Source organism: Ammospiza nelsoni, chromosome 8, assembly GCF_027579445.1.
Source record: "Ammospiza nelsoni isolate bAmmNel1 chromosome 8, bAmmNel1.pri, whole genome shotgun sequence".
In the NCBI taxonomy this organism is placed as follows: Eukaryota; Metazoa; Chordata; class Aves; order Passeriformes; family Passerellidae; genus Ammospiza; species Ammospiza nelsoni.
This window is the reverse complement of record NC_080640.1, coordinates 13,124,566-13,145,608: the sequence shown is the minus strand read 5'-3', so window position 1 is coordinate 13,145,608 and position 21,043 is coordinate 13,124,566. Positions and strand designations below refer to the sequence as shown.

The following is a 21,043-nucleotide window of genomic DNA, read 5'->3' as shown; positions in this document are numbered from 1 at the left end:
GCGGCGCTCCGCGGGCGTCCGTGAGTGCGCGCAAGGGCACGGACACGCATGCCGTGGACGTGCGGGTGCATGGGGTGTGTGTGCATGTGGGTGCGTGTCCCCACGCCGGCCGTGCCCCCCCAGCCCCTCACCCCGGCGTTGTCGGGGCGGCCCCCCCGCGCCGGCCCCCGCCCCCGCCGCCCGTCCGCAGCCCCCCCGCAGTCCCCGCGGCCGCCGCGCATCACCTGAAACCGCCGCGGTGTCGGGTTCGCGCTGGCGGCGCCGGGCCCCGCCGGGGGGTCACGGCCGGCCCGCGCCGGAGGCGATGCCCCCCGGGAAGGGGGACACGGGGGGATACCGGCTCGCATCCCCGGAGTGAGCGAAGCGGAGGGACGCGACACCCCTCCTCCCCTGACCGTGCCTCAGTTTCCCCCGTGTGCCCCCGGGATGCTCCGCGCTAAGGGAGGAGGTCAGGGGGGACGCCACATCCCTTGCCACACTCAGCCTCGCCGGGGGTCGCGCCCCCGGACCCCCTCGCGAGGGACACCCACGGGACTGTCCCCCCCCCGCCAGCTGCAAGGCCAGCCCCGGCCGCTCTCGATTGACAGCTCCCGCGCCCGATGGCCTCTCCGGTCCCACAGGGAAAGCCAATCCCCGCGGCCGGGGGGGCAGGAGGCGGTGCTGCCCCCCGGCCTCGCCTTCCCCCCCGCGCTGCTGCCAGGTGTCTCTTTCGCAGGTGGCACCATGGGGACAGGTGAGGAGGGCACGGGGCGGGGGCGAGGGAGGGACGGCGGTAGGGGGTCCTCTGCACCCCTTCGGGGAGGGGGCACCCGCGTCTGATGCTGGCGGGGGGTAATGGGTGGGCGCTGTGGGGGGCTGGCAGCGGCGGGGATACCGGCGTGTCCCCGCGGCCGGGGCCATCACTTATTTATTGAGGTCAGGCTGGGGCGAGCGGGGAATGAAGTGGGGGGGGCACCGTGGTGGCGTTTCACCCACGCCTGGAAAATCCCCGCGGGAACTGCCTTGGGGACTGGTGCACCCATCTCCAGCCGCTTCGCGTTGGGAATTCAGAGGGGCTCCGGGGAGGACGGGAAATGGCCAGAGGGATCAGGTCCTGCTGTGTAGCATAAAGCTGATGTCCCCGTGTTCCCTCTCTGGAGCCTTTCCGGATTTGCACTGTCAAGTAAAGCCCCTTTGCATCCCCTGTTCCAGATTTACGCTGCGAGGGAGAGCTCCTTTTCACCCCAGCATCCTTACCCCAGGGCAGGGCAGCCTGTGCCCACACCCCCATGGTAGTACCCAGGAGCTATGTGACAGTTTGATCCTTGGGACAGCATAGGACAGGACGGGATCAGGCTGGAGAGGGGGGATCACAAAGCTCCTTGTCCCTCCAGGCTGTGCTGCTGCGCCTGGGACCTCTCTTGCCAGCGGCGAGTGGCCAGGCCAGCTGCCCCCAGCATTGCACTGCTAAAAAAGAGCGGTGCCCAAGCCCGGGCATGTGCTTCTGGACTATGCCATGTCCCCTGCTGGCTGACGGGCAGCCCTGGCCCTGTGAGGACGCAGCCAGCCCTGAGGCAGACGCCAGGACGCCGGCGTGCCCAGCACCACCATGGCCCAGGACTGGGACGCGGTGCTGTCGGGGATGACGACAGGCAGCCGCTCGCGGAGCTCCAGCAGCGAGGCCAGCCTGGCTCCCGGCTACCTCCTCAGCAAGCAGAGCCGCCTGCTCAATGGGACCACCCGGAGCAGCCGTGCCGCCTCCCCCATGGGCCGTGTCATCCTCATCAATGCCCCCATCGAAGGTGTGTGGGGTGTCCCGGCCCCCTGCCCGCCCCCGTGGCCAGGAGGGCCCCAATGGCTGAATTCCCTGGGTATAGGGGCAGGGAGGGCTGTCCTGGGCCTGGGGATGTTCCCAGGGAGAGAGACACCCCTTGCCATTGCACACACAGCGTGTGTGACTTGTCTACTCCCCTGTCCCCACAGCCAGCAGCAATGAGAGTGATGTCATCAATGCCATCACAGTGGAGAAGAGCGTGGACGGCAAACTGGGCTTCAGCGTCCGTGGCGGCTCCGAGCATGGGTTGGGCATCTTTGTCAGCAAAGTGGAGGAGGGGAGCACTGCCGGTAAGAGGGTCAGGGTGAGGGACACCAGGCACATGCCAGCAAGACCCTCTCAAGGAGTTCCCAGTGACATGGGATCACAGCAACAATGCCTCCCTTCATGGTGGAAAGCCACCATTTGCTCCCTGCTGCCTTTGGCCATGAGATTTGCAGGCTGCCCAAAGTGAAGGGCAGGACATAGGAGTAGACAGCCTTGTGCCAATGACTCTGAGCTCCATCCCCAAGACACTCAGTGCAGTTGTCAGGCACCCCTGCCTCTGTTCCCAAGGGGTTCAGAGCAGGTTGAGGAGACATTGAGGGAGGGGATGTCAAACAAGGGCATCAGTACCAGGCCAGGTGCCCAGACGATCCGTGTGTCCCCTGTAGAGCAGGCCGGGCTGTGTGTTGGTGACAAGATCACAGAGGTGAACAGTGTGAGTCTGGAGAACATCACGATGAGCAGCGCTGTCAAGGTCCTCACTGGCAACAATCGCCTCCGCATGGTGGTCCGGCGGATGGGCCGTGTGCCAGGAATCAAGTTCTCCAAGGAGAAGACGGCGTGGTGAGCAGGGCATCTCCCATGCCAGTGCCCCAAAACCCAACCCCATGGAAGGCATGCTGGGGGAGGTTGGTGAGGGATTCTAGGCAACAGGGAGGATCCATGGGGGACCCCCAGGGTGGAGTGGCATCAGAAATCTCTGGTAAAGATGGGGAGAGATGAGGTTGGGATACAGGATGGGATAGGAAGATCTGGAGCAGGTAGGGTGGGTGCAAGCCCCATCCTAAACATCCCCCATCCCCATCACTTTCCTCCGCTGGGTGCCACCAATGGTCCCATCCTGCTGGAGGACAAGAGCCAAATCCCTGAGACTACCTACACTGTACCCATGCTCCAGGGTGGACGTGGTGAACAGGCGCCTGGTAGTAGAGAAAAGCGGTTCGACACCATCGGAGAGTGGCTCCGAGGACGGGCTGCGGCGCATCGTCCACCTCTACACCACCTCTGATGACTACTGCCTGGGCTTCAACATCCGCGGGGGCAGAGAGTTTGGCCTCGGCATCTACGTCTCCAAGTACGGCTGCCCTGGGGCATGAAGGGATTGTGACACCCCAATCTCTGCTGTGGCCATGCTGGGGCTCAGCCCCTCCTCTCTGGCTGAGCCATCCCACTATCACAACACTTTGGGCATTACCACTGTGGGTGCTGAGCCACGGGGCCACCAAGTGGAGGCGTGAGGCAGGAGCAGGATTCCAGCAAGGGCTCAGCCCCATCCTGCTCCCCTGCTTCCCTAGGGTGGACCCCGGAGGGCTGGCAGAGCAAAACGGCATTCGGGTAGGAGACCAAGTCCTTGCAGCCAATGGAGTCAAGTTTGAAGACATAAGCCATAGCAAGGCAGTGGAGGTGCTCAAGGGGCAGACCCACATCATGCTCACGATCAAGGTACCCACGCCCTGCCCCATGGACCCTCGGGTGAGGCAGGGTTGGCACATCCCTTCACTGGCACTGCCCCTGCTCAGCCCAGTGCCGGGGGCTGATGCAGCTGCTGGCTGGTTGGGTTTCAGGCGGGTGGGAGGGGGGGATGCATTATTCATGGCTGGCACCAGATCGAGTTCGCCGGGGCAGCCAGCACTCACTGACCCCCTTGTCCTCTCCCCCTGTGCCTAGGAGACAGGCCGGTTCCCTGCCTACAAGGAGTTGGTGGCCGAGTACTGCTGGCTCAGTCGCTGTAAGGGCAGTGCTGCGCGGGTGCTGGGTGCTGGCAGGGGCGCTGGGCTGGGGCACGGTGAGGCTGGGACTCCCGTGCTTGTGATGTCTGACCACTGTAGGGAGGGAGAAGGTCTGCATGCCTTGGAGGGGGCAGGGAGCTCCCTGTGACACTGTTAGCTTACCCACTGGCCTGATGGACTTGCAAGGTCCCAGATGTCCCCCGTCCTTGGAGGAGGCGTGAAGAGCCCCCTGCCATGGCCAGCAGCCTTGTGGTCCCCATGATCCCACAGCATCCTACATGTCTACATTCTTGGAGAGGACATGATGCAATGGCCAGTAGTCCACAGGTCCCCATGGCCCTGTGGGTTCCCGACATGTCTGCTGTCTTTGGGAGGGACGTGGAGCTCTGGGTGGCCCACAGTGTGTCACAACGTGTCCCTGCTGTGCCTTTGCAGTGACCAACGGGCAGCTGCAACAGCTGGCTCAGACCTCGGAAACCAGCTCCTCCATCTCCTCCTACTCCTCAGGACCAGCCCCAGGGACCGTGAATGGGCTGGGGGCAGCTTCCCCAGTGCCCCCAGCCCGCACCGTGGATGTGGCCATCTCCACAGAGGACGGGCCACGGCGGGGCTGGGTGCGGGAACGTGCCGAGCGGGCCATGCAGACGGAGCCAGCCACAGAGGGGCTGCCGGAGACACGGCGCACAGTGCGGCCCCCCGAGCTGCTGCGGGACACGGCCATCCGGGGCCAGGGCACCCGCGAGGCCCCCGGCACCCACCCTCGCCGCACCTTCACCCACTCACCCAAGACGGCGCTTCTGCTGGCGCTGAGCCGGCCACGGCAGCCCATCACACGCTCCCAGAGTGACCTCACTGTCGCTGGTACGCACTGGGGCACCGCCCCACACATGGGACTGAGCCCTGGCTGAAGTCCCCTTCCAACCCTGCACACCCAGCCCTGGGAATCCCACAGCTCAGGCCCTGCCCCATGTGGAGACCCTCAAGGTCCCCCACTCAAGCATCCTATAGTCCCTGACACACATGGATACCTATCCCCCACTCCTGGGCTTCCTATAGCGAATGTCTAGGTCCCTACCCTAGCACCCTATAGCCCATATGGCCCCCTGGCCACCAGTCGTGGGTATCCTATAATCCCACATTGCCCCAGCTCTGTCCCTGGCCATTCCCAGGCACCCCAAAGCCCAGCCCCATGGCCCCTGGTGATTAACTGCACCCCACAGATGGCCTCTTTTCCAGTCAGCGTCTCCCAGTAGCCCCTCCAATCCCCCAAAGTTCTGTGTCCCCAGGCAAGATTTGGGATGGCATCCCCTCACCTCTCCACTCCAACAGCCCCTTCTCTCTGTCCACAGAGGAGAAGCGGAAGAAGGAGAAGCCAGAGGGACAAGGGGCACGGGGGACTACCCCAGGATTGCACCGCTCCAAGACCCTTGTCAACCTCTTTTTCAAGGGGGGCCGTGCCACCAGCCAGAGCTGGGCCCCCCCCAGCCAGGAGGCCCCTGGCTCTGAACGCCGGGCACGCTCCAAGTCCCCAGGGCGCTCTGACGGGGACAGAGGTATCAGCCTGGGTGACAGGACAGAGAGGGACTCGAGCTGGGACTGTTCCCCCTTCTATGGGCCTTGTGGCATCCCTGGCATGAAGGGAGCACAGGGAGGGGTTCCCCAAGCACGCAGTTTTGACAGTGGGCGGTGATGCTGCTGTCTGCCCTGGGCACTCACCGCTCTCCATCTCCCTTGCAGTAGGCGCTGTGCAGAAGTTTGTCATCCGGAGCCTGAGGCGGGGTAACGGGGGTGCCGTGTGCCTGGGGGGCTGTGGGGCAGGCTCTGCATGCGCCTGGCCCTGCGCTGCTTGTGTCTGTCCCGCTCTGGTGTGGAGTGAGCTGCTGGGGTAGTGGGGATGGGGAACCCGCTGGCTACCCCTCCTTGTTGTGCCTCCCCAGAGAAAAGCCGGCGTGCCAGCATCCTGGGCCCCATGGGCATGGCCACCCTGCAGCCCAACGGCAGCGACCCTGAGGCCCGGCTCCCGCACATCCAGGACACTGCTAAACGTCTCCTCAGCCCCGACGAGGTGACAGCCGTGCTCCGCCACTGCTCCCGGGTATGCACCGAAGGCAGGGGACAGGCAGGGCACAGGCAGGCAGCACTGCCACCCTGGGCTTGTCCCTGGGAAGCTCCTGCATCCTAGGGGCATGGTGCTCACTCTGTGCCCATGCTTAACTCTGGGAGGTAAACCAAGGAACAGGTGATCCACTGATCCCCCTCCTGTGCCCGCAGTACCTGCACGAGGGGAGCGTGGAGGATTTGGTGCGGCCACTGCTGGCCATCCTGGACCGGCCCGAGAAGGTCCTGCTGCTACGGGACGTGAGGCAAGCGCTGCTAGGAAATATCTGGGAACCCCAGTGTTGCCCATCCTGGTGTGATTGAAGTGGAGCCTCACACATACTCCTCAGCCCTGATCACACTCCACCCCAGAGGCTGCTACAATCTGTCCTCACCTTTTTGCCTTGGCAGGAGCGTGGTGGCCCCCACAGACCTGGGCAGGTTTGATAGCATGGTGATGCCGCTGGAGCTGGAAGCCTTCGATGCCCTAAAGAGCCGCTCAGGTAGATTTCAGCCCCCCAGGGACCTTGACTAGGGGCTGGTAGTGGTCAAGGGTGGGTGCAGCTCAGGTGACTGGGGGTTCTCCCTGACTGCAGTGCGCTCACCTGCCCTCCGCCCGGCCCACCATGACGCCCCCCCCAAGAGACACCTCATCACACCAGTGCCTGGTAAGTGCCACCTGTAGGGTCTGCCTGGACACCGGGCTGCAGGGTGGGGACAGGGTGGAGGGAGTCTGGGGGAAGAGAAGGGGGGCTGGGAAGTGCAGGGGCTCCCAGGGAAGAAGGCATCTGGCATCTCTGGGTGTTGGGAAGACTGGGAGCAGCAAAATCTGTGGATCTTGGGTGCTGGGGTTCTTGGGGAGGAGAACATGGAGTGCTTGCAAACAACTGGGGTGTCCAGGGGTCTCTAGATGAGGGGGGCACAAGGTGGCAAAGGACCCAGGGCTTTGGGGTACTCATGGGAGGCCTGCATGGCAGGGGTTCCAGGGAGCAGGGATGTGGGTCCCTGGGGAGATCCCTGAACCCCTCTCATTGCAGACTATCGGGGCGGATTCCTGCTGAAGCCAGCAGGGAGCCCAGAGCTGGAGGAAGCGGGGGAGCAGCAGGCGAGCCCAGCCCGTCCAAGAGCCTCCCCCAGCCCCCGGCGGCCTCACCCCCGCACCTACACCCCACTCCCTGACGTGCCAGTGGATGCCTATGCCTCCACCAGCCGGCCCCTGCCCACCCTCAGCCCTCAGCCCCCAAACTGGCTGCTGGCTGAGCCCTCCCCTGGCAAGGGCCACGGGCACTCTCGCAGCCCCCGGGCCACCTGGCGCAAGGAAGCCCCCAGGACAGCGCCCAGCAGACAAGCCGAAGTGCTGGGGAAGCCCCAGTGGGCACGGCCTCCTCTGGCCCCTCTCTTTGGGGGGCCAGGGGGTGAGGCAAGGGTTGGGGCAGCCAATGGCCCTGAAGATGCTGGCAGGGAGGAAGAGGAGGAGGAAGAGTATCATCTGCTCACCGTCACCCTCTCCAAGCTGAAGCACTCGCTGGGTGGGTGGCACATGTGTGGGTGGCACATGGGTGGGACTCCAAGGGTGGGGTGAGGACCCTTCTGGAACCAGCATCAGTGGGATGGGTGGCACCCTCTTGGCAAGGGGCAAACCCCAGAGCATTCCTCCAAAATGAGAACGGGAGGGAAGAGCTGTCCCTGCCCCAGTCCCTCATCTCTGTAGGACCTACCAAAATAGGGCAAGACAGAGGTGCAGCTCACCAGGGAAATGTGGTGCCATGCTTGGGAGTGAGTGGGTGGGGGTCCCAGCCTACTGAGGTGTGAGGGTCTCATGGCTCCCTTGCAGGGATCAGCATCTCTGGTGGTATTGAGTCACGGGCACAGCCAGTGGTGAAGATTGAGAAGATCTTCCCTGGTGGAGCCGCCTTCCTCAGTGGCATCCTCAAGGTATGGGGGTCCCAGCACATGCCAGGGGGTGGGCAGATATCCAGACACTCCCATCCCCTGGTGCCACTGGCTTGCTGGCAGTACTCTGGCAGTCCAAAAGCAGCTGCACTTCACCCTGTGGCCTTCCCTTCTGGGACCCAGGCTGGGCAGGAGCTGGTGTCAGTGGACGGGGAGAGCCTGCAGAACGTCACGCACCAGAGGGCTGTGGACATCATCCGCCAGGCCTACCGCAACAAAGCCAAGGAGCCCATGGAGCTGGTGGTGCGGGTGCCTGGACCACCGCCGGAGTGATGCTGCAGCCCTTTTTCGAGGAGCCATGCTGTGTTCCAGAGGAGCCAGATGGCTCATTCCTGCACTGAGCTGTGGCTGGCCTCAGTGCAGCCAGAGGGTGAGAGCCAGACCTGCCCCAAGGGCATGGAGCAGCTGCCCACTGCAGGACCCAAGGGAGGGCAGCACTGGCGACACAGGGGAAGGACAGGTGGTCCCTGACCCTGCTCTGGACATGCAGACAGAGTCCTGAAAAAAACTCAGCCAGGGGCTTGTTTTTAATTGCTGTTTCTGGATGGTACACTGATGAGCCAGGCTCTGGGAACGAGACATGACTGAAATAAAGTACAAAAATCCCCCCCTGGAGCCAGGGGTGACCAAGCCACAGCTGGGCACATCCAGACTTTTCCTTTGGTTTGACCCCCCCCCCGGGTGCCCAGCGGGGCCCCTCACCTCTGCCCATCCCTGGGGGTGTCCCCAGGGTGTCCCCAGCTGGCACATGGAGCACCATGCCCCTCTCCCCTGGCAGGCTGGGCATCACAGAGGCATGGGCTTTTCTGGGGGGGAAACAGACGGATGCTGGGGGGCAAGAGCATGGGAAAGGCACTGAGGGCAAGCTGCCCTGTGGCAGGGGTGAGGGGGCATGGACTGGTGAAGTGTGAGCTGGAAGAGGGTGATATGTTTTGGTAGGTCCTATAAAAATAGAGTTATTTAAAATGGCACAGAAACGAATTCCCTGACAAACACACAAAGGAGCATGAGGGAGGCTGACATGGGCAGAGACGGGGCACACGCCAAGTGACTGGGTGACAGTGCCAGCAGGGATGAGAGGGAGGGGACAAGTCAGCCCTCCCTCTGCCCAAGGTGACCCTGGCTGAAGCCAGTGCTGCTAATCCCCAGGAGCTAAGAGGATCAGCAGAAACCAGTTCCGGGCGGCCCCAAGGCCAGGACTCAGCGTCCACCTGACCCCACATCTCACGGGCAGCCCTCCCTGGGGGCACTGATACATCCTCGCCCCAAGACCTCAATGCTGGGGAGGGGCAGCACGTGTGGTCTCCCCTGCCCGTTCACAGTGGCTGCAGTTTGCAGAGCTGGGGGAGAGCAGGGACCCTCCCACAGCTCCCAAAATCACAGAGGCTGGAGGCCCCTTCAGCCCTCCAGGCATAGGGCGAGGGCAGGCAGCATCTCAGATCTCGGTGGCTGTTATCTCCTCAAAGGGCAGGTCCGGTGGGTCACAGGGCTCGGGCAGGGGGTCCTCGCCCTGAAGCCGGAGATGCTGGAGCCGCTGCTCGAGCCGCCGGTTGCGCCGGTACATCTGGATGTAGCTGTACTGCAGCTGCTTCTGGTAGCGGATGACGCGCTCCTTCTCGCCCTGCCACGTGCCGCGCTCCTGCTCGAAGGCATCCCGCTGCTCCTGCCCACGCCGCCGCTCCAGCGCCACCTCCGCCCGCAGCCGCTCCAGCTGGCGCCGCAGCCCCGCGCTGCCCCGGGGCTCCTCGCTGGCAGGGGGGCATCCTTCCCCAGGTGGGGGGCACCCTTCACCGGTGCCTGGTGGGCATCGCCCGCGGGCAGCTTCCCGCAGCCCCACCACCTCCTGCTCGAGCCGGCCGGCTTTGGCGCGGAAGAGGTCGGCCTCGCTCTTGCGGCGCTGCAGTTCATTGGCACAGACCTCCAGCTCCAGCGCCTTGAGGTGGGCGGCCTCCTGCAGCCCCTGCGCCCGCCGCTCGCCCGCCTGCAGCTGCGCCCGCGCCTCCCGCAGCTGAGCCCGCAGCCCCAGCAGCTCGGCACCCCCGCTGCGCCAGCTCTGCCTGCGCTTCTTTCAGCTGCTGCTTCAGCAGAGAGATCTCCCCCGACTTCTGGCACACCTATGGGGATGATGGGGTTCAGGCACCCACCGGGACCCTCCAGCCACAGCCTGCACCCCCTGACGTGCCTGGTACTGCTGGGTGACTCACCTCCCATTTGGTCTCCTCCAGCCGGGGTGCCAGCTCAGTGCGCTCTCGCTGGAAGGAGGCACAGCGACGCTCCAGCAGTTCATGCTCCTGCAGCAGCTGGGTCAAGTCCTCCTGCAGCTGCTTCTTCTCCTGCTGCAACTGCAGCACCTGGAGCTGCAGGACCTGCTGCCCCCGATGTGCTGCGTGGGCCGCCTGCCGCGCCTGGGCCGCACAGCGCTGCCGCAGCCCCTCCAGCTCCTGCTCACACCGACGCTGCTTCTCCTCAAACACCTGGGCCAGGGGATGCACAGATGCTGGGAGGGCAGCACAGCACCCTCCCACTTCACCTGCCATCTCCAAGACTGGCATCACAGGGAAGGGGCAGTACATCTACCCCAAACAGAGGAAGGGTCCAGGAAGAGTGCAGTGTGGTGGTACACACCTCCTTGTGCTCCCCTATCCTTCTGCATAGGCCCCCCATGTTAGCACCCCCAGAGCTTATAGGGCTCCTTCAGCTCCATCACAAGCAGGGAGAAGCCACAGGTCCCAGGTTCATTCAAAAAAGGGCATCCCAAGATAAGGCACCCCAGTCTCTACAACTGGTCCCATGGGTCATACAAGGCTCCCCCATGGACTACATCAGACCACCCAGCTGGTGGGAAAAATCCACATACCCAGACCCACAGGAAAATGTATCCCTCTGCAAGGATCTGTAATGGGTCCTTAAAGAAGGTCCCTACTCCCAACCAGGGGTTATGTCAACACCTGTGGCCAGCGAGAGGGACAAGTACGGGACATGAGGACACCAGGGACATACCTGGCAGATGGCCACCTCATTCTCATCCAGGCTGTCCCGCAGGAGCCGCAGCTCAGCCTCCCTCTCCCGCAGCTTGTCCTCCAGCTCCCGCACCAGCATGGCCTCCTCGCCAGGCAGGGGGGAGCGCCCACAGGAGCCACTCTCTGAGGAGGGCCGGCCCCGGCCGCTCAGAGAGCCCGTGCTCTTGCTGGAGGATGAGCGCCCGCTGTCCGAGTTGGAGGGGCGGCAGCCCCCTGGAGGGTCAAGGGGGCCATGGGGGGTGGTCGGCAGGACACCCACCTCTGGGTGCTGGCTGCAGCCCGTGCTGTAAGTGGGCAGGCTGGAGAGGGAGTTGCGCCCCGAGTCCGAGAGGGTGCTGGCACGGCAGCTCAGAGAGCCAGGCTTCTCAGCAGCCAGCAAATGGGTGAGGCTCACCTGGCTCTCTGAGAGCCCTAGGCGTGTGCCTGGCTGGGCATTCCGAAGCTTGGATACCACTGGCTTGAAGGCCATGGGGCGGATCAGGGTCTTCTCCACACTCTGCCAGGAAAAGAGGGAAAAGTGAGGGGATGGGGAGGATCCATTAGCCCCAAAAAGAGCTGCCTAGGAACGTTACAGTGGGTTTGCTCAGCCCTGATGCCTTCACACTCCAAAGGACGCAGAGGCCAGTCACCACCCACTTCATTGCCTTTCCATGCGTGTTCAGGTGAATTCGCCAGACACCCTTGGCATGATGGAGGGGACATAAAGAGCATAGAGATTGCCACTTTTCCAGGGACACCAGAAGTGTGGCCATATGACCTCATTTCACACATCTGAGCCAACAGTCCCAGTGTGGCACAGGGTGGAAAGTCAAGACTGCAGCACACGCCCACCCACCCTGCTGCTGCCCCCCTACCTCTTCCAGCTTGCCAGAGACAGGTACAAGCTTGGGGGGTGGCCCCCGAAGGTGATCACTTGGTGCTTGGTCATCACGGAGATCATCTGAGTCGCTGCAGGGACTGGCAGGAGAGGAGGCATCAAGCCAGTCGCCACAGAAGCCCCCATTGGCGTAGGAGTGGGTGACACCAGGCACAGACACGCGGGGCTCCTCAGGAGCGGCTCGGAGTAGCCCCTCCTGCTTGCAGAAGGAGGTGGCGGAGGGGTCCCCGTCACTTGCGCAGTCATGGCGAGGCCGGACGGGCAGGAGGCTGCCCACGCTGCCCATGGCGTCAGGGGGTGAGCGGGCGGTGGCGCGGAGCTGTGTGGCCCCCTCAGACACGGCCTCAAGGGGCACTGGCAGCGTCTGCACGATGGCCATGGCAGGGGGGCCCCCGGCGGGCAGGGGCACGTGGGCAGCCTGCAGGCAAGGGAGACAGAGCATCAGAGCCATGGGCACTGACAACAGTGTCCCACCACCCACCCAGGTGGGCATGGGGGCATCCCCAGTCACCATCCCCAAGCTTTTAAGTGAAGGTTGGCCCAAGGGCAGGAGATGCCAAATGAATCAGAACAAAATCAGGATTAGCTGGGGAAAAGTGGTAGTAGGAATCCCCATGCCAGCCTCAGCACTCCAATGGAGCAGCCTGGGGCTGCCAGGGGCTCTAGGGTGCTGGTGGCACAGTAGGGCAGTGGCAATGCAGTCTTGCCTCGTGCCGTGCCCTGGCGTGACCCTGCCACAGGAAGTGTGCCAGGATTGGAGGCGAATCCCGAGAGGCCTGCAGAGAGCTGGCTCACAGGCAGCCTGCCCGCCTGTCTGCCTCATGGGCATCACAGAGGGCAGGGACAGCCCCACACAGCAGGGTCATCCACTTCCTCTGCCCCACAGCCCCCATCTCTCAGCAGTGACCCCACAGAGCCTGCTTTCCACCTCCAACCATCCACAGTGGGGCACAGGGTTCCCTGGAGAAGGCCACCAAGGGGGAAGCTGCCAGGTGGGCACCAGGCTCTTTCCCAGCCCCAACACACGGAGGCCTGTTCCCACCCCTCCAGCTGGGGGGGCTCTGCCGGTCTCTGCTGTGACTCCCCCTGCCCCAACCCACGCCATACGCCCGCGTGACGGGAGCCGGCCGACGGGCCGGATCCATCCCCTGCTGCCTCATCGCATCTCGCACATGGCTGCGGCTGGCACAGGGCGCGGGCGGGGGGGGGGGGGCGCTGCCCGCACGGTCTCGCCCGCCGAGCTGTCACCTGAAATCAATCCGCCTGCCAGCGCCCGGGGAGGGGCGAGCAGGGCAGAGATGCCGGCGAGCCAACCCCCCCGCCGCCGTCACCCCCACCGGCACGTGCCATCCGCAGGCACCGTGACCTCACTCCGTGCTCGTGATACCCCTTGGGGGTCAGGTGGGGACCCCCCCCCACAGCTCCGCTCACCTCGCCAGCCGCTGCCCATCCGTCCGGTCCTCTCGGCCCCCCGCACCGTGAACACGGCTCCGCCGGCCCCTGAAGCGGGGAGGAGGAAGAGGAGGGGGTCAGGGGGCTGATCGGCAGCAGGGTCCCTCGCGCTGCCCGCTGCCCCCTCCCCCCCAAATGCCCCGGCCGGCAGGGCCAAGGCAGGTGGTGCCAGCGTGGCACTGAGGGTGGCACGGGAGCCCGGCGGCGGGTGCGCTGCTCCTGGCACCCAGGGTGGGCTGCGGTCAACCCTGGAAGTGTGGTGAGGACAAGAGCCCGCCACTGGGGACCTGCTGCTGCCAGAGGAAAGGGAATCGGGGACCAGGAACACCAAAGGAACATCTAATGGCCCCCGCAGCCCAGCCAGACAAGGCACAGTACCCCATACCCCAGCGAAAATCCCCAGGATGTGCAGGTCAAGGGGACAGACAGCCCTGGGGACAGGACAGTGGGTCCCTGCACAGCCTGCAGGGGACACGGTCACTTCTGGGGCCCCACCAGGCAGGCGGTAGGAACAGACTTTACCTTCTGCCTCCCCCCAGCCCCCCGGCCTGCCGAGAGGGTCCCAGGGCCGCCCGCGGGGGGAGGGAGTGCCCAGCCCGGCCTCCAGCCACCCAGTAAAACCAGTCACCAACTGGGGTGGCGTCACCTCCAGCCACTCCGGCCGGAGCACAGCGCTGCCGGATCCCACCGTTCCGACCCCTAAATGGCAAGGGAACTGTCGGTCCCTGCTCTGCCAGACCCCCACCCTGAGCAGCTGCGGGGATTCGGGGCCCCCGGGACCCCCGTGCCTCGATGGCATCTCAGGGCCACCCCCAAGCAGAGGGAATGAGGGTCAGCCCCCCGTCCCTCCCCACACACCCCATATGTGGGACGGACACCATCTGTGCCCGGCTGTGCCCCTCTCCAGGCCTCCGGCATCCTGAGGTTCCCTCAGTGATGCTGCCCCCCTTGCCCGCCCAACGCCCCCCCCACCCTCCCACCCACCTTCCGCTGCCCCATTGAGCCCCAGAGCGCCGAGCCTGACCCGCGGTGCTCCCACCCATCCCAACCCCACAGCACCCTGAAATGCCCCACGGTGCCCGTGGGCCCCACTGCACTACAGCTCACCCACTCTGCCCTAAACCATCCCCAAAGTTCCCCATGACACCCCTAAAATGCTTCACGGCGTTCCTGGGCCTTTGCTGCACCACCCCGCCCCTAAAGTGCTCCTAAACCACCCCAAAGTGCTCCAAAACACTCCCAAAGTGCCCCACGGCGCGCCTAGGCCTGCACTGCCCCATAGTTCGCCCCTCAAGCACCCCATAAGTGCCCCGCGACCCCCTCAACTACCTCACCGAGCCCCTGGGTCTCTGCATTCGCAGGACCGTCCCGAAGTGCCCCGAAACGTCCCCAAAGCACCGCACGGAGCTCCAGGGCCGCCGCTGCTCCCCCAGCCCCCGGACCCCCCCAAACCGGCCCCGGGGGGCCCGGCCCCACAACACCCCAGGGGCCGGCAGCTCCCCCCGAAGCACCCCGCCAGCCAACTCCTCGGAGCGCCCCCGCGCCCCGCCGGCCCCACGGGACCCCCGGGAGCCCCCGGCCCGGCCCCCGCACTCACCGCGGCCCCGCCGCCGCCTCCCGCTCCGCGCCGCGCCCCGGCCCCGCCCCGAACAGGCCCCGCCCCCCGACCACGCCCCCGATGCTCCGCCCCCTCACGAGGCCACGCCCCCCGGGCAGAGGCCGGGGCACGGGGGCACCGTGGGGGGGCGCGGGGACCCCGCCCGGGACATTCCCGGTCACCTCCGTCCCGGGGGATTCCCGGAGCTCATCCCCTCTCTCCCTCAGCCAAGCCCCCCCTCTCAGGATTCTGTACCCCCAAAGTATCCCCGGGTCTCTGGGTTGATTATGTTCCCTCTCTAGACTGCGCCCCCTCCGCAATTATTTGGTGAGCCCAGCACTCTGCTAAGGGGCCGGAGGGCCGTTGCCGCGCTTGACATCACACTGTGCCTCCCCAAGAGTTGTTACAGCTATTGCCATCCTCTAGCCTTTCGTGGAGACCCAAACCGGGGCAAAAGGAGAATAAAATAAACCCTCAAGAAACCACCTGCTCCCCAGGGTCTGGGAGCAGCCAGCATCTCCCCACAGGCTCAGCTTATTCACCCCCTCTAGGGCCCATGGAGGGACAGGTAGGAGATGGGGCCCTGGGCTATCCCACTGCCTTACTTCCACTCTAGTCCCCCATGACAGCACCTCACCTGAACCAGACTGGGTCAAATGGAAGCCAGCGAGAGGGAGGGAACCCTTGGGCGGAGAGGGGAAACCCACAGCCCCCACCCACACTGCCATGTGAACCCTGACCCAGCTCCACTCCCCCCTGCCTTACCTCTGCTTCCCCAGGACCCTCCTCTGCCACCACCCCTGTCCTGCCTCTGGGTGCTCACACCTGCACTGACAGCACCCAAGGGTGCTCTCCAGGTGAGCTGGTGCACCCCGGAAACCCAGGGCTGGGTGTGTACCACCTGCCTGCTCTGGGCCCTCATTATGGCTCAGGTTAAAACTATTCCCAGCATGGAAGCTGGTAATAATCCTGTGTGCCAGGGCTGGGGCAGGATGCTCAGTGCAGCAGGGACATCATCAGGGGGGCACCTCCTCCCTGGCCAGGGTACCCTCCCCAGACCAAGGGTACTCCAGTAACAGAGACAAAAAGACACTCATATTTATGCTTTAATAAAACTAGAAAGAGGGAAAAAATCAAAGGGATTAGACCAAGATCCAGCCACGGACACTCCCTACCATGGCAAGGACTAGTCAGGTCACAGTATTTGCTGCCCGCAGCCCTGAGGACAGGGGGGATGGCAGCTCCCCCAAACCCAGCAAGGTTTGAGCAAGGCAGGACTGTTCCCCACATGGTTTTATTGCTGGTGATGTCACCCCAGAGAAAGGGGCTTGGGAGACCCTGAGCAAAGAGGGCCAGGTCAGGCACCAGCCCAGCAAGTAGAAACAGCAAGTTCCATGTAACACCTGCTCCCACCCTGGAGCATGAGCCACCCACAATCTCCCACACTTTCCCTCACCATCCTTCCCTTGCTGGCTCCATCCCATGCAGGATTGAGCCCACAGACCCCATCTGTGACAGGGAGATTTCTACTACGTGGCCCTCTGCATAGTTGCCTCCCACAATCCCCTCCCACTTTAGTGACAACTCAGGATTTCAGCTTCATTTCAGACACAATTTAACGACCTGCTCCAGGTCCAGAGACATCCAAGTCTCTGACCTGCAGATCATCTCCATCATCATCCAGCTCACTCTGCCTCCACTCCCACCATGCTCCCAGCACTCAGCACCAACGTGGAGCAGCCAGTGCTTGTCAAAGCACCTTCCCCATCCACTCTTCACCAGGATGGGACCACTCTTCCTCTCATGGTGGTCTCCCATCTGACACTGCTGGTGGTCAAGAGGTTTGTTCATGCAGGAGAAATGGCCACAGAGCCCCATGGCAGAGGCTCCCAGGGAAGAGAAGCTGGCATATTCCAGCCTTGGGCTGCCAGAACTAGGATCTGTTCCCCCAGACAAGCTGAGGAAGAGACCTGCTGGGCTCATGGCTTCTTGGAGGCTCCTGAGCCTCCCTCCACGATTTTGTTGGCTAAAATCTCCTTCTCCTCCTTCATCTTCTTCAGCCTGACCTTGCTTTTGGAAGATGAGAAGGAGAGCGAGGCCTTGCTGAACTCCAGAGGGAAGATACCCACGTCCCCGTCAAAGCGATTCTTGGACACCTGCAGGTAGCGCTTCCCTGGCCCAGTCACCAGCTTACGGTCCTGCAGGATCAGGACGTTGTCAGCCTCCTGGCTGGCCTGGGGAGAGGAAAACATCTCCAGGAGGGTACCAGGAATGCTGCCAGAGTCACAAACACTTTCCTAGCTGCTATAAACCCTTTTACAGGGCACCCCATGCCACAGCAACTCCAGCATTTCCCCAGCACCAACCTCTTGTGTTCCCCTGGAATGTCCAGTGACCCACCAAGTACATCCTGTGCCACAGCCCACCCTGGGGAAATGGAATCACTGGAGGGCTGTGCACAGAGAGCACCTCCTGCCCACAACTGCAGGGCTGGTCAGCATCACGGAAGAGACTCAGAGCCCGTCCCCACACCCTCCCTGCCTCCCTCTTTAATTATCTCCTACTACATTCCACCCACAGTCATTATTAATTAAATGCACCTAAAGCCCCAACAGAGCTTTAGCTGACAATGGGTTTGCTCTCTGCCTGCATCAGGACTCTGGGAGACATTCCACGCCTTTTAAGTCCCCAGTGATAATCCAGGGCATTGATGGCAGCTGAGGACAACCGCCCAACACATCCTAGCCCCTTTCTGGGAATACACTGTGCCCAAGGTACAGGAAGGGCCAGCTCACCTTGGCAGAGCCGAAAATGGAGGCTGTCTGCAGCTCCTTCTCGTCATCCTCCTTGCGAGGATGGATGATCAGGGTGATGTGGCACGTGTTGTCCGTGGCAAACTTGCGGAAGGCACCAACGATGAAGTCCTGGGCAGCGAGCCTGCCACAGCAGCAAGAATGGGGTCAGGGGCTGGCACTGCTCAGTGGCAGGAGGCAGTGAGGTGCTGATCCCCACAGCAGAAACCACCCAGGAACGTGAGGCAAACAAGCCCACACGGGAAGAGGGATGTGGTATGGTAGGGATGCCTGGTGACCTGCTCACCCCTTCCCACTTCTTCCTCCTTAGGGCACTGGTTGCCCTTTAATGAAACAGAGTGGCCAGAGAGAAGTAAAGGTGACACCCTGTGCAGAAACCCTGTGCAGGCTCTGCAGTGACAACTGACAGATACAGCTTCAGCAGTGAGGGTGACAGAGAAAGGAAGGGTCAGATTGAAGGAGGACTACCTGTCCACAGAGAGGTGCTCGTGTCCCATCATGAACTGGAGATTGTCAACAACCACGTGGGTGATGTCGTACATGTAGACTGCGTGCTGCATGGTGTCAATCACTGTCCTGAGCAGAGGAGATCAGGATCAGGGATTAGTGGAGGTAGGGATGGGAATGCTGAGCCAGGCAAAGGGATGCAGAGAAAAAGCTGGAAGGTACCAGGTCCTGATGGGATGTGAGTGCATCCCACCTCTGCACCTCCCCCACTGTATAGCAGGTGCAGCCCCATCCCCCAGGGAAAGGTAGCTGGGATCAGAAGGACCCAGCACTGCCCACACAGTCCCTGTCTACTGCCCTGCAATGCCCCCAGCCCACAGGGATCCTCAGGGCACACAGGGATGCATGCAGGTGAACAGTGCCTGATGAATAAAAGGGGTTAGAGGTGCCTGTTCTCCCTCTTCAGCAAACAACAGCAGTGCAGGTAAGCAGGGTGTGAGGGGACATGTCCTGCCATGGGCACAGGCTGGCTTCAGAGCAGCACGGGATCAAGTCCCCTCCTTCACCCCCAACCCAGAGAGAATCTGTGAGAGTCCCCGTGACAGGAGGAACAAAGGTGGTTGGCCACACAGTCCCCACACACCAACCCTGGGACTTGAACAGTCCCAATGTGACTCCTGCCAGCCCCAAATCTGTGACTCACTGCTGGGGAAGAGCCCCAGCTCCCCAGGGCCCTGCAGCACATGCCATGAGGGGTAAATGCCACTGGGAATGGAGGTGCAGGACCATACTTGATGTTCTGCTGGCCATGGAAGGTCATGAAGTAGAGTGGGAGCTCCTCGAAGCGATCAGCCCACTCATCATACAGCTCTAGCTGGTCCTCCAGGCGCCGGCCAGCAAACTGTGTCAGCATGATTTTGGCCAGACGGACGTTGTTGATCTCAAAGCTGCCCCACAGTGTGCACACGCCCTGCATGCACAGGTCCAGTGCATACTCGCTGATAAACGTGGTCTTCCCACTGCCCGTTGGGCCTGGTACAAGGACAACAACAGGAGAATTAGCTGGGGGAGATGATATGACCCATCCTGACCGTGTTGGGGGGTTGTTTAGAGGTGGAAGCACCAGGGACTGGGGCAAGAGAAGACCATCTGAAGCACTCAGACCATAAACAAACTTCTCATGCCACATGGCACACCTGGGTACTTGGGGACAACCTCCCACAGCTTATGGATCTCCACAGGTCCCTGTGAAGGGCTGGGCAGCCAGTATGGTGAGCACAGGGAGGGGAGCAGGGGTAAGGGACAGCCCAGAACTTCCTATACTGCCCCAAGCAGGGAGCGCTTCACCACATTGGCATGCACGGTCCCACAGAACTGAGGAATGCACCCCAGCCTCTCACACACCCGCAAGACAGGCTCAGCAAAAGCCTTGAGCAGAAAGAGACCTGGAAGACTCCTAAGGCACCACCCGCAGGAGGGTGAAGCCAGCAAACACCCCTCTGCTCGCCCTGTCCGCCAGTCGTTGTGCCCGTTACCTGTGAAGATGGTGAGCTCCCCTCTGCGGTGCCCTTTGAGGAGCTTGTTGAGCTCAGGGAAACGTGCCCACTTGACACCAGACACCTGTTCAGTGTTCACCAGCTCCCCGAACACCTCCTCGCGCAGCTGCCGGAAGGAGATGATGGATTTGTGGCTGGCAAGCAGGGCAGAACGCAGGATTTTGGTGACGTTCAGGCCCTGGTTCAGAGCCTCCAAGGGCCGGGGCTGCAGGTTGCCAGGGCGCACCAGAGAGCAGCGCTTGAGGCTCAGCTTGCGAGCAAAGAGCTTGGCAGCTTCCCAGGAGCGCAAGTCCTCGCCGAGCCACAGCGTGATGCGCTTGAACTGCTCCAGGTAGGGAAGAAGGGTGGGAGGCAGGGAGCTGGCACCCCGCGGCAGGGCCAGGCTGGCCACTCCTGCAGCTTGGTGCAGGGCCAGGGCATCCAGCTCCCAGCCGGTTAACACTAGCTCTGTGTCTCGGCGGCCTATCAGGGGCAGCCCAAAAAGATTGCGATAGGAATCGAAGCGGGGTAATGTCTCTTCCACGTAAGTTTTTGTGCCCCCCTTTTTCTCCACCCTCAGGAGCTTCAGGCCCTTCAGGGTCGCATCTTGAGGACTGAACCAGGGGAAGACGAGAGACCTGGCAGCCCTCAGATAACGCACACCGAAACGTTTCAAGGTGGCATCTGTCACCTGGGAGATACCAAACAAAGCCTTGGTCTCCTTGGTCTCCTTCTCATCCAGCAGCTCCCAGAGCGGCAGAGCCCGTTCCCAGATGCAGCGGGCATCCTCGCGAGCCTGTCGCATTTCCTCCTCCGTCTCCTCCGAGTTGGCGGGGGGAATGGGGGTAACGCCATGGTGCCGCATTTCCACGTTAGCCTGGAAGTCCTGCCAGGTGCCCTCGGCCAGGGTGGCAGTGCACAGGAAGCTGCCCGTGGTCTTGTCAATGAAAAGCGTGAACGGGGCATTGGCGGACAGCGGCTGGTCCCCGCGGTCGCCGGTGAAGAGGCTGGGGGTGTGCAGGCAGCTGTACCCATCGTGGAAGGGGATGTCCTGCGCCCGCAGGTACTGGCGGATCTCGGTGATGGAGACGGAGGGCGCGGGCCCGTCGGGGGAGGGCAGCACGCCCTTCTTGTAGCGCCGCTGGCCGAGGCGGCCCGGCGCGCCGGGGCACAGCGAGGCTCCCTTGCTCCTGGCCCCCCCGCACAGCAGCGGCAGCAGGCGGCTGGCGGCTCTCCCGGGCCGCAGGGGCACCAGCGCCATCCTGACCGCCCCGGCACCCGCCCGCGCCGCCGCCGCTCTGCATGGGCGGCTGCCCCGCGGCCCCCGGCCCCGCCGAGCCGCTCAGGCCGCAGCCCCCACGTGGGTCCGCACGGACACCGCCATTGCCGCTCCCGCTCCCGGCGCGTCACTTCCCGGCGCGGTCGGGGCTGCCCCGTCCCGCCCC

General features: G+C 63.3%; 3 protein-coding genes across 4 annotated transcripts; 1 reads left to right on the top strand and 2 right to left on the bottom strand.

Annotated features, from left to right (window-relative positions):
* Positions 1-1,588: 1,588 nt before the first annotated feature.
* On the top strand, positions 1,589-8,291 carry PDZD7 (PDZ domain containing 7). The gene is made up of 16 exons (XM_059477026.1): positions 1,589-1,781; positions 1,963-2,103; positions 2,467-2,641; positions 2,976-3,152; positions 3,373-3,520; positions 3,746-3,806; positions 4,243-4,668; positions 5,157-5,360; positions 5,545-5,586; positions 5,745-5,902; positions 6,079-6,170; positions 6,316-6,407; positions 6,501-6,572; positions 6,942-7,433; positions 7,739-7,839; positions 7,981-8,291. The coding sequence occupies exons 1-16, from the start codon at positions 1,589-1,591 to the stop codon at positions 8,128-8,130; spliced, it is 2,724 nt and encodes a 907-aa protein (XP_059333009.1). The 3' UTR covers positions 8,131-8,291.
* A 267-nt stretch (positions 8,292-8,558) lies between these two features.
* LZTS2 (leucine zipper tumor suppressor 2) lies at positions 8,559-16,681 on the bottom strand. The gene is given in 8 exon segments (XM_059477114.1): positions 8,559-9,895; positions 9,897-9,971; positions 10,062-10,331; positions 10,858-11,373; positions 11,732-12,172; positions 13,186-13,254; positions 14,804-14,896; positions 16,427-16,681. Coding segments are annotated over 8 exon segments (2,322 nt in total). The 3' UTR covers positions 8,559-9,292.
* On the bottom strand, positions 15,892-20,979 carry TWNK (twinkle mtDNA helicase). Of its 2 annotated transcripts, none has more exons than XM_059477260.1 (5): positions 19,599-20,979; positions 18,855-19,095; positions 18,085-18,192; positions 17,599-17,740; positions 15,892-17,037 (listed from the first exon to the last, which is right to left on the bottom strand). In XM_059477260.1, the coding sequence occupies exons 1-5, from the start codon at positions 20,857-20,859 to the stop codon at positions 16,783-16,785; spliced, it is 2,007 nt and encodes a 668-aa protein (XP_059333243.1). In that variant the 5' UTR covers positions 20,860-20,979; the 3' UTR covers positions 15,892-16,782. The 2 variants fall into 2 exon arrangements, with proteins under 2 accessions (XP_059333243.1, XP_059333244.1); XM_059477261.1 differs by having other exon boundaries at positions 15,892-17,001.
* Between the last annotated feature and the right edge of the window lie 64 nt (positions 20,980-21,043).

Excerpts from the sequence above, each read along its gene's own strand:
- PDZD7 (XM_059477026.1), top strand. The coding sequence starts at position 1,589 with ATGGCCCAGGACTGGGACGCGGTGCTGTCGGGGATGACGACAGGCAGC. Across the intron at positions 1,782-1,962 it reads CATCAATGCCCCCATCGAAG|CCAGCAGCAATGAGAGTGAT; the intron begins GTGTGTGGGGTG and ends CTGTCCCCACAG. Across the intron at positions 3,807-4,242 it reads GTACTGCTGGCTCAGTCGCT|TGACCAACGGGCAGCTGCAA; the intron begins GTAAGGGCAGTG and ends GTGCCTTTGCAG.
- TWNK (XM_059477260.1), bottom strand. The coding sequence starts at position 20,859 with ATGGCGCTGGTGCCCCTGCGGCCCGGGAGAGCCGCCAGCCGCCTGCTG. Across the intron at positions 19,096-19,598 it reads GGAGCTCACCATCTTCACAG|GCCCAACGGGCAGTGGGAAG; the intron begins GTAACGGGCACA and ends TCCTTGTACCAG. Across the intron at positions 17,038-17,598 it reads CCATTTTCGGCTCTGCCAAG|GCCAGCCAGGAGGCTGACAA; the intron begins GTGAGCTGGCCC and ends TCCTCTCCCCAG.